Source organism: Gymnoscopelus braueri, assembly GCF_963280865.1.
Source record: "Gymnoscopelus braueri genome assembly, chromosome: 20".
Classification (NCBI taxonomy): Eukaryota; Metazoa; Chordata; class Actinopteri; order Myctophiformes; family Myctophidae; genus Gymnoscopelus; species Gymnoscopelus braueri.
Genome location: NC_137622.1, coordinates 24,270,548 through 24,281,946, shown reverse-complemented (window position 1 = coordinate 24,281,946; position 11,399 = coordinate 24,270,548). Strand labels below are relative to the sequence as shown.

At 47.5% G+C, this 11,399-nt stretch overlaps 1 protein-coding gene across 2 annotated transcripts in view; it reads right to left on the bottom strand.

The window, feature by feature from the left end:
• Positions 1–2,272: 2,272 nt before the first annotated feature.
• LOC308075787 (fibroblast growth factor 18-like) overlaps positions 2,273–11,399 on the bottom strand; it is a 10,205-nt gene continuing 1,078 nt past the window's right edge. Inside the window, exons 1-5 of one of the 2 annotated variants that reach the window (XM_080415744.1) lie at positions 10,844–11,399; positions 6,858–6,897; positions 6,390–6,570; positions 4,129–4,235; positions 2,273–3,888 (exon numbers count right to left, since the gene is read on the bottom strand). The exon at positions 10,844–11,399 is cut by the window's right edge and continues 1,078 nt beyond it. In XM_080415744.1, coding sequence (XP_080271870.1) covers positions 3,607–3,888; positions 4,129–4,235; positions 6,390–6,570; positions 6,858–6,897; positions 10,844–10,875 — 642 coding nt within the window. In that variant the 5' untranslated portion in view covers positions 10,876–11,399 and the 3' untranslated portion in view covers positions 2,273–3,606. The remainder of the gene's footprint in view (positions 3,889–4,128; positions 4,236–6,389; positions 6,571–6,857; positions 6,898–10,843) is intronic. The other variant, XM_080415745.1, reaches the window with a different exon arrangement.

The following is an 11,399-nucleotide window of genomic DNA, read 5'->3' as shown; positions in this document are numbered from 1 at the left end:
TCATAATGAACCACAGTATTAAAGTGTTTATGGGACTTGGGGCCCCTGCTGTTTGGAAGCCAACTTTTGAGCCCAAACAACCTGTTACAGTAGATCCAATATACACTCTGGTAAACACCTTTGCCATGAAGGAGGAATGTATGTTTGACATGCATAGAGGGCTATCTGATAAAAGTGTTGGGTTGCAGTGAGTGAACAGTATGGTATTTATTGCAAACCTCTGGCTTGGATAATTCAACCCACTTATGTGTCTGTTTGTCTTATTGTAAAGTCTGTATTCTCTAGACTGGGAGAGAGCAATGGTGGGTGGGGGGATTTGGCCTGTAGGGGGTTGGTTTTCTACATATCTGGGTTTACTTATAGTAGAATGTTTAAAATTCTGAGGAATGGTTGTGTGCTCGTTGCTCATGGAGCACCATTAAGCCTAACTTATACTTTGTCGTACTGCCATCGGTTGCCAAAAACAACTGATCTTCACGCAAATTATGCAACACGACACCGTTGTACGACAACGTATAAATTAGGCTTTAGTATATGTGTGTGTGTGTGTGTGTGTGTGTGTGTTGAATATGGGTGTGTGTGCTTCCTCTGGGTCTGTGGGATTTTGGCCCATAATTCCTGCAGCTCTCAGGTCACCGCTTCGTTCTCACGCACATATTTGGCATTCCTTCCTCGACATGATTACCGTACACCTTCCACTCTGGGTTTGGCTCCACAGAATATTTCCATCATTCCCGAGTGGAACTGCAGCGACGTTCCAGAACCGATCTCTCCCCTCCCTTACTCCCTATACCCCCCACCACCACCACCACCACCACCACACTCCCTCCTCCTCCTCCTCTTATCCAGCTCCCCCCACCCCCCAGCCTTCAAGTTCAGATTCCTGCCGTGGAATTGGAATCCTCCGGTATAGACCCCCCCCCACCCTGAGTCAGCTGTTTGTGTCTGCCGACATGATTGAGCCATTTGGCAGTGACATCTTTTCAATGACCTCCAGCTAGGATGGGGTGAGGGGTGTAAGAGAGGAAAAAGAGGAGAGAGAGAAAAGGGGGAGATGGGGAGGAGGAGAAGGAGTTGGACTTTAGAAGCTGCATCATGGAATGCACAGTTCCCTCAGCTGTTCTGTCCTATAATTCAAAATCCTATAATACATTATATTGTCCTCATAGAATCATTTAACAACTGCACTGTTGATTATTCCACAGCTATACCCAATGAGGTGCCAGCACTTCCAAAGCAGTACAGGGTGAAGGATTAGTTAATATTTTGTGCATTTTGATTCCTATACAACCAGGTGTGATTTTTGTCAACCTGCCTATTGAAATCGCACCATAAAAATTGTCAAATCAGATTGGCCACCTGTCATCACCCTTGATCAAATAGGATCAATCCTATAGTATTGTAGGATTAAATGGATGCTGAGAGACCTTGTACATTGTAACATGTATCATCTGGTGTGACTCATTTTACATAGTGTTCAGCTGTCACAGTGACAGCAGAACATGACGAGGAGCGATATGAAACTGTGTAGGAATTTCTATTAAGTTTGCCTTTAAATTAGCTTAATTAAACCCTATATACTAAGTTGACCAGAGTAGGCCTACCCCAGGCCCAGGGCTCTATACTAGATCCTGTAATATTTTCCTCAACACCAAATTTCGCCAAATGTTCGCCCTAGCATAGGGACAGCAGGGGTCAAGTAAGCCAAAGCCAACAATTGCCATCGTTTTCTAATTTCAGTAAAGGCATCTGTGAATGCAAATATACACCCTTGAAATCTAAAATGCTTAGTGCTGTTGGTCATACTGGACTGTATAGAATACCATGAACACAATACACCAGGAGGAAAAGAGAAGGAGGAGTTCTCAACATCACAAGTCTGTGACTGGCCTCTAATAAATGTCCATGTAGAATTTTATAACTCCCTGTCCTATCCCTATCCTTTTTCAAGAAAGAGAAACGTGGAGGAGCTGTATAGAGAGGCTGTATGACACACAGGACATGTTTCTGTAAGGTTTACTGAGTTGAGAAACACTGCTGCACACAGAGCTGAAATAAATAAATGAAATAATTTTATCATAATAATTATAGTAACCATCATAGTAAGATTGCTTATTTAGTGTTTTGTCTTCATTTTATATATATATATATATATATATATATATATATATATATATATATATATATATATATATACATATATATATATATATACACATATATATATATATATATACATATATATATACATATACATATACACATGTACATATATAACTTTTAATAAACTGTTCCCTTTAATATTTATTTGTTCTTCCGTGTGTGTATGAGACTTTGGTGTGTTCCACTGAATGTTCTGGTAGCAGCATTCTGTATCCACGGTGTCGCACAGGAGCATCATCCCCTGGGTCGTTTCCATAGCAACGTTAATCGGAAGAAAGGCAACCCCCCCGTGTCCCCTGCTCACTACCCTCTGAACCTATAAGCAAAGGGCCTTGTGTCCTTGGGGGGGGGGGGGGGGGCGGGGTCATGTTGCAGTTTTCCAGTTGTCTTTGGTTGGTCCTTGGTTTGGTTTGGTTTGGTGCATCTGCCTAGTAGGTCGGGGTTTGGTGCAGCTTTGTTTTATACATTCCAGTTTTTTAAAGCTTCAGTCCCTTTAGTGAGTTGTCATGGGTTCGAACAAGGCGTGTGTAGTCCCTCTCCAGAGTCCCTCGTCATCGAGCTTCACTTATGGTCTTTGGTGCCACCACACACACACACACACACACACACACACACACACACAAACACACACACACACACACACATCCCACTCAAATGCATTCAAATCCATTTATTCATAAACTACCTCTTTCATACACACATTCCCTCGATTTGTCTTTTATTTTCAGTCATTCATCCCATGTCTCATAGGTTCCCACCAGTCAAGCAATGAGACAAAGATGAGAAGTGCGTCACATGTCAACAGTCCATAAATGTTCCGTTTGATCGGTCCAGTTAATTCCATGCCTTTGTCTGCTCCACCTACTGTACTTCCTGCATCCTCTCAGTTTTCCTTGCATCTTTCCCTTTATCCATTGGCTAAGCACCCACTCCCATGTTTGCTCAGACTTTCCCCACTCTCTCTCTCTCTCTCTCTGTATGGTTCTTGTTGTGGTAATCCAGTTTTAGACACTGTCAAATAGCTGGTCCAAAATAGGATACATGCAGGCATTGTGGATTGTGTAGTTTTGAGATTGAGGCTTTCATAATATAGTCATGAGCCTTGGACTCACTTTGTCCACCCTTCAAGGGCCCAGTCAAAATCTTTGGGCAGTGTAGGAAGGCTGACCAGGCCCTTGGAGCTACTAGTGATGGATTAAGTCATATAGAAGTTAGTATTGTCCTGTGAGCAAAGTAGAACCTGGAATCGTGACAAATTAGAAGGTGTCTAGGTTAACCCCCGTAAATCATTCATCAGGTTTAAGGAAGATGGTCAATGTTTGTTATCCCAGCAAAGGGAGGCGTTCAGTGTAGTGTGACGTTAGAGAGGAGTGGGTTAGCTGTTAGCAGGTTCAGGTCAAGTCTTTTAGACAACAGGGCAGTGGGTGTTAGCACTAGCCGCTACTAGCGAGGCCCTGTGGCGGCGGCGGCGCGCACCCTCTTGCTCCGCTTGCTGACTGTGGTGAAGCGGAAGGGGGTGGTTAAGTCAGGCTGCTCCCCGGGCGGAAAGCGTTTCATGAAATGAACGTCCTGCTGGTTGGGCAGTGTGTGTGGGCCGCGGCGAGGGCGCCCCCGTTTAGTGAAGCCTACATACCAGCCGGCATAACGTGCTGACATCAGAGCCGTGTAGTGGTTTTCCAAAACCTTCTCCACGAAGACGCAGTCAGCGCTGCGATTACTGGCCTTCTGAGAGAGCAGATAGTCCACAGGCACATGCGTACACGCACACGCACACGCACACGCACACACACACACACACACACACACACACACACACACACACACACACACACACACACACACACACACACACACACACACACAGAAAGAGGAAATAGGTAGAGGCTGGTCAGGAAACTATGAGAACAAGAAAAGGATCTTTTGATTGAACCTTTAAATTATGTTGTAAATAAAGAGAGTTCTCACCTTTCCCACCAGCTTGCCACGGCGGTTCATGCACAGGTAGAAGTTGGTTTCTTTGCCACGGATTCTCACCTGGCTACCAAAGGTATCGGCCTCCACTACGAGCTGGGCTTGTGAAGGGACAGACAGAGGGATAGACAGACATTAGAGCCACATATAGTGTAGACAGAAACAGGCTCTAATAGCTATTTCCCAGTTATCTTTTCCCAGATCTCTGTAAAGAATAATTGTTATTCAGGCCTTTGGAAAGCTTTCATGAGACACGCAAACATTCATGTCTTTCCTGGGATGACAACTTTTGCAAAAGGAAAACGCTGCAAGTAGACCATCCCTCTGACAGACTCACAGCAAATACTATGCATCACACAAAACCAACTAAAGACAAATCCACTGGACAGACAGATGTCAGTTTCACAGACCACTAACCACAGTGGAATCAGATTTGAGTCTTTAACGAGACCAAAAGACTGTCAGACAGGCAGGCAGGATTAAATAACAGCATTAGAAATCATAGTAGCTATTAAATGTGCTGATAAATCACAGCCAGATGTAAATGTCTGGCTGGACAGATGGTTGTCAGATAAGCCTGGTCACACACACACGCACACGGTTATGAGTACTGCTGACCACAAACGGGCCTCGTAAAAAAGATAACGGCCAAGAATAGAAGTAGCGCGCGGTAAGCTAAAGATGAAGCATAGAACAATCTGTCTGCAAGGCTGTTAATGTGCAAGTATGCATGTATGCGTGTGACCATGCACAGACTTGTGCTCACTCTTCCAGGCAGTACCGCTCCACAAGCTACACATCTTTAGAAGGTTGCTTGTGCCTGTTTAAAAATAAATCCCTAAAATGGTCCTACATGACCTCAGTCAACAAAGGGGTCAAGAGAAATCAATACCTCCCTCCCTCTCCCCCTCATCCGCTCTCTTCCCCCAACTCTTTTGCCTCCTCTCGTTTCTGCCCCTTTGATTCATGCTTACACCTTCATGCACGCTCGCCTTTCTTCCTCTGTTGGTTCTCTTCTTGCTGTACCCCGCCCCCCGAACACACACACACACACACACACACACACACACACACACACACACACACACACACACACACACACACACACACACACACACACACACACACACACACACACACACACACACACACACACACACACACACACACACACACACACACACACACACACACACACACACACACACATAAACCTCCCCTGGCCCCCATACAGTGTTTCATGTACAAGGCCAGACGGTGTGTGTAGAGGGCTGTTCGTCTCTTGAGGAGCATTTTGTAAAAAACACCGCAATCTCGCCCTCTGCTGTGGCACTGGCTTAAATTGGTCGCTTTCGCTTTTGTGAATGGGTTAGGAGAGGGTGAACAAACATGAGCCCCCTTTCAGTCACATGAGAGAAATATGGACGCTTGGCGTTATGGCTTGGGTTTCTTCTGCCCATTGATCCTCTGTGGTTTAGGAATAGGTTAGGCATCAGGCGTTGCAGACGCAGAGAGGAGAGGCAGGGAGGGCCGTGGGGGAGGGACGGAGGGAGGGCTAGAGGAAGCCTGCTGTTTTAAATCCAGAGGAGACAACAGGGAGGATGAGTAATCATCCTTTTTTTCCTTGTTTTTTCTTGCACCCTCGCACTTACTCTCTCTCTCTCTCCTCTCCCTCTCCCTCTCTCTCTCTTTTCTCTCTCTCCCTCTTTTGCTCTCTTGTGAATCATTGAGTCAGCAGCCAGTCGATGAGGTCTTTGTACTCCCAAGACAAGCTTCACTGCCCCTGTGCCAAAGCCTGGGGAGGTGTGTGTGTGTGTGTGTGTGTGTGTGTGTGTGTGTGTGTGTGTGTGTGTGTGTGTGTGTGTGTGTGTGTGTGTGTGTGTGTGTGTGTGTGTGTGTGTGTGTGTGTGTGTGTGTGTGTGTGTGTGTGTGTGTGTGTGTGTGTGTGTGTGTGTGTGTGTGTGCAAGTGTGCAAGTGTGCGTGTTTGTGCGGTACGTGTGTGCATACGTGTGCGTGTGTTCGTGCATGTGTGCGTGTGGGCTCTGGGTGTCTATGCATGCATGCACTTGCATTCTGTATCCATTCATGCATGCACTCGGTATACATTCATTTCTGTGGTTGCAGCAGTTGGGTGTGTAATGTTTACTGTGTGTGTGTGTGTGTGTGTGTGTGTGTGCGTGTGCGTGTGCGTGTGTGTGTCTGTGTGTGTGTGTGTGCGTGCACGCACGTGTGCATGCGTGTGTGTGTGTCTTACCATATTTATCTCCGTCCTCTCCGCGGGCGCTGATCCGACGACCAAGCACTTGGACGTGTTTGCCACTGGTGCGGCTGTAGAGCTGGTAGACCCGATGGTGCCGACGGCTCATGGTGTCCCGAATTTGCGTCTGGTTCTCCACATGCACACTGAAGTTCACCCCATCCACACCAAACACCTGCTGGAAAGGCACACACACACACGCACACACGCACGCACGCACGCACACGCATACGCACACACACACACACACACACATACATACAGGATTAGTCCCACGCATATAGAGGCCAGCACGCACAAACATACACACAAACACACAGGCAGATAAAAACGTATAAATATGAAGACAGACACATGGTGACAAATATATACATTAATTAGAGTCAGTGTGACTGCTACTGCAAATACTGTAACTTTTATCTGACACTTCACTTTCTCTCGCTGCAACCCATGCACACTGCTCACCTGCAATGGATTGCACATCACCAGCAACATCTGGATACATCTGGGGAAAGACAAAATTGTAGAAAGAGAAACTGATAAAGTGTAGCCAAGATAGAGAAAAACTACTGTGCATTTCATGTGTGACACTGAGATTTTCATGCTCCCTGCTTCTCGCCCTATAGTTGCTCAACATCTCGTTTCCTCATCAGGTTATTAGGCACGCCACAAGGTTTGCAGCTGGCATGGTGATATGACAGAAAGACAGACAGGCAGATGTCCAGGCATAGGCCGTCAGACAACACCCTGTAGTATTTACAGTAACGCAACCAGCCTTCTTTCCCAACTCACACCCGCTGACCATGCCATGACTTTTAACACGCCAAAATCTGGCCTCCAAATGACCCGCGCGGACCATGGCTAGCTGACGAATGCGCCAAGGCGTCTAGAACATGTGTTAGTACGGACTTCTAAGAATAAGGCTGGCTCATTTGGCTGCTCTGAGTATGTAGACAGCTGGGCTGGACTGCAGGTGCACACTCCTGTGTTGTGGCTTTGGACTGCAGTGTTGGCTTGGATTTGATCGCGATGCTTTTAATGGGAGAAAATGTGGTGTCTGAAAACTGTGGAGAGACGATTTAAAGGGCACTTGCACCATGTGTGCTTTATGTTTTGCTTCTTGTGTTTGAGAAAATGTTGGCAACCAAACTCATCCCTTTTAATAGCAGGGCTTTCTGATGGCAAACAGCAGTTACAGTAAAAAAAGAAAATTTCTCATTCATTTTGCAGTTTAGACCTTGGCCTTGGAACTATTGAATATTATTTACAGTCTTAGCTAGGGAGTGCTTGTGGCATGCAATCTCTACTGATAGGCCTTGAGCTGCGTTGAATTTGTGACGCAATAATTGATGAAGCTCATAACAAAGTGTGTGGGCTGAAGAGCAACGATAGAATCTCATCTTTCCTCACCTCATCTTTTGGTATCTCTCTGCATGCCCACCCCTCTCTCTATCTCTCTGTTGCTTTCGCTATCTCTGTCTCGCACTTGCTGTCCTCCCTATCCCACCTCTTATCTCTCTCTCTCGCTCCACTCTACCTTTCTGCTATCAGTCCCTCGCCTCCCATCTGCCTTTATGTTTGGGGTTAGCAGTTTGACTCCTCCAGACTGTCACAGACATAGACACATACACACACAGATGTACAGATGTGTGTGTGCGTGTGCGTGTGCGTGTGTGTGTGTGTGTGTGTGTGTGTGTGTGTGTGTGTGTGTGTGTGTGTGTGTGTGTGTGTGTGTGTGTGTGTGTGTGTACAGCAGGAGCAGGCAGCTGACAGCTGGGCCAAAGCAAAGACATATGCAGTGCTGAAAGAGTGAGAGAGAGAGAGAGAGAATGCAAAGAAGAGAAGCAGAAAGAGGGGTACACATAGGGAGATAATTACATTAGAGCGTGAATGAGGTGAACGATGAATAGAGAGACACAGAGAGAGAGAGGGAAAGAGAGAGAGAGAATGGGGTATGTGGAGGATGTGAGAGAGCAAAAGAGGGCACGAGATGTGCAGAGAAAGAGAATGGAGAGGTACTCTGTTGTCATAAAGAAAGGCTGGGAAGATGGGCGAAAGAGGTTGAAGGATAACCCAATAGGAAAGAGGGATGGGGGGGTGCATAAAGGAGGTACAGATGAATCAAAAGGGGAAGGGAGCGACGAAAATGAGAGACAGAATTCTAGCCAGAGAGTGTAGTCTGGCGTGAGAAGTAGACAAAAAGATAAATAATGGGAAAAGGAGGAGGAAGGGGGTGAGTTCCGCTCATGCACATCCTAACACATGTCACTCCCTCTTGAATCACACATATCGGACACACACAGAGGCTTCTTCTCCAACAACATGTTCACGTCTGTCTGTCTTCTCTCTCTCTTTGTACTCCTCCTTCTTCTGTCTTCCTCTCTGCCTCCCTGGGGCCTTTTGCCCTAGCTGGTGTATCAGCCTCTAGTGTTGTAGCTAATGGATGCAGACACCCAGGGCAACGCAGCAGTGTGCTGGCCCATGCGTTCTGCCTGCGCAGCTGAAAAGGGCCCCGAGTGTCTGTGCATTGTGAGGAGTCTCAGCTGTTAAAACACCACAGCTTCAATGCTGCCGAGGACACAGAGAGAAAAGTGCCTCGGCTCTGGATTCTCCCTCTCTCTCCAAACCACAGACGCTCCGGCGTATGCCAGCCACAGAGAAAAGGGAAGAGAGAGAGAGAGAGAGAGAGAAGAGAGAGAGAGAGGAGAGAGAGAGAGAGAGAGAGAGATGAGAGAGAGGAGAGAGAGAGAGAGAGAGAGAGAGAGAGAGAGATAGATGGGATCAGCGGATGGGGGGAGGGATGAGAAAATGAGAGAATAAGAGAGCACTGAGTCAAGTTGCGAGCAAGTCGGAGGGAGAGAGCAAAGACAGAGGGAGGTTTGGAGAAGGAGGGGAAGCCCGGTGCGCCTTGGCCGGCTGCCAAAACAAGCACGAGTCTGACATCATAAACCTGCGTCCCTGCAGGTCTAGCATGTGGAGGCCACGGTTAGGCTAGCAGGCCCCAGCGCCGAGCGCTGCGGCCTCCAACATGGAGCGAGGGTGGTTGGCCTGGTGGGCCGTGGTTTCAGCACTGTGTAGTGGTGGTTAGAGTGGTAGGCCAATACTGAAGCAACGGGCCTCAGCGCGGCATAGGAGCCTCAGAAGTTCGGCAGTGTGTCTCGGCGAAGAGTAGTGGTTTAGGCTAGTGGGCGTGTAAGTGTGGCGTTAGTGGGATCAGCACTAATGTAGTCATAGGAACAGTGGAGCATGGTTACAGCAGCCTCAGCATGGGAGCTGTGGCTTTAGGAGAACAGTGCTATGTCCTGTGGTGGAGCTATGGTTGGAGAGCAGGAACAGGTTCCTGTACTGAGCAAATAAATGGCCCTTGGCAGCATTCATTGGCTCAAGACTCGCGCTGGGGTTTGTAAAACAGCATGTTTGTGAGGGTGGCTGCAGGCTTGACGGAGTGGTAACACTGATAGGCAAGAGGGAAATGAACAGAGGGATGGTTGGCTCGAGAAGACCTAAACTAAGACCTGTAGACTAAACAGTCAGACTCTCCTCCTTAGATACTGCCAGGGGTGCGGCCATTCAACGGTTATTAATTCATACTTTTATCGGAGCAAGTATCTGAGAAAAGGTACAAGTACAGCAAAAAGACAGATGTGAGTAGTTAGAAAGGTAAGTAAGTATAGAGAGAGACACACGAAAGGCAGGGAAGTGTGTGTGTGAGAGAGAGAAAGAGAGAGAGAGAGAGAGAGAGAGAGAGAGAGAGAGAGAGAGAGAGAGAGAGAGAGAGAGAGAGAGAGAGAGAGAGAGAGAGAGAGAGAGAAGCAGGCAGAGACCAACTGCACACACCCTGTCCAGGTTGTGTGAGGAATGAAAAGTATCTGGAGATGACTGCCATCTGGGAGACGTACAGCCGACACAAAGAAAGAAAAATAAATCCTTTGGCTTTCAACAAGACACACCTCAAATGGGCAAACTCAAGCACCCCGAGTCTGTACAGTATCCTCCCTTAGATTTGGTCTTGGCACTTTATCATTTTCCTATCCCACTAGATAAAGCAAGTGTTATTTGACCCAACTTCTGAAATATTTTCAGTAGGAAAAAAATGTGTTTTCTTGGCTATGGGGATATGGCCCAGCTTGGCAATCACTGAAGTAAGTGCAGATGGTGATGGAGATGTTTATGGCAGGTTTTTATGAGTAACATGGCCTTCACTCTGACCCAGTGACCCCGAACTGTCAGCCAGTCAAAACAGGACCTTCCATGGCATGCTCTCTAATGGGGGACTGAGGAGGAGTGATGTAATGCGTAGGCACTGCAACCTTCCCCTCCATCATCCACATCTGTAGCTAAGGAATGCTTGCCTTGAACACAGTTTGAACAACAGAGGAAATTATATGTATAAAGATAACTGTGTTTCATGCCAAGACTAATATCAGATGAACTTCTAAAACTTGACTTACAAGACAGCCAGCGTGGAGAGAAGGGACCACATTGCTTCCCCCCTCCACTATGGAACTTGGCCCGGAGTCAGTCTCGTCGCTTGGTGAGAGCCAGTCCGACAGAGTGTTCCCCTCTGTTCCTCGAATCCACTGGATGGTGTGCAGGGTCAAAGAGTCAAAGTCAGACACTCCCGTTGGCATCGGCGGCGGTGTCCCCCCGGTTCCCCCGGCGTGGACGAGTGCGTGGACTCGGGCAGAGTGGGGATGAATGAGGCGGGGGTGACCGTGCCACTGTGACCGCCGGGCAACCTTTTCACAGCTGTCCGGAGGGGACGACGGAATAAGGGGCGGAGCGCAGAGTGAAGGTTAGGGCATCAAAGCGCTGCACGCCGCGCGGACAATGAGAGGAACAGGTGAAAGCGCCGCTGCACGCGTCACGGACCAAACTCCAATCGACCCTAATGACCCCCGAAATGACGATCGTCCATCTGCGTTATCTTCCTGCGTAATCCAATTCATATGGTTTATAGCGCAACGACAAACTTATATAGGAGTCACCAGACGTTTCCAAAAAATG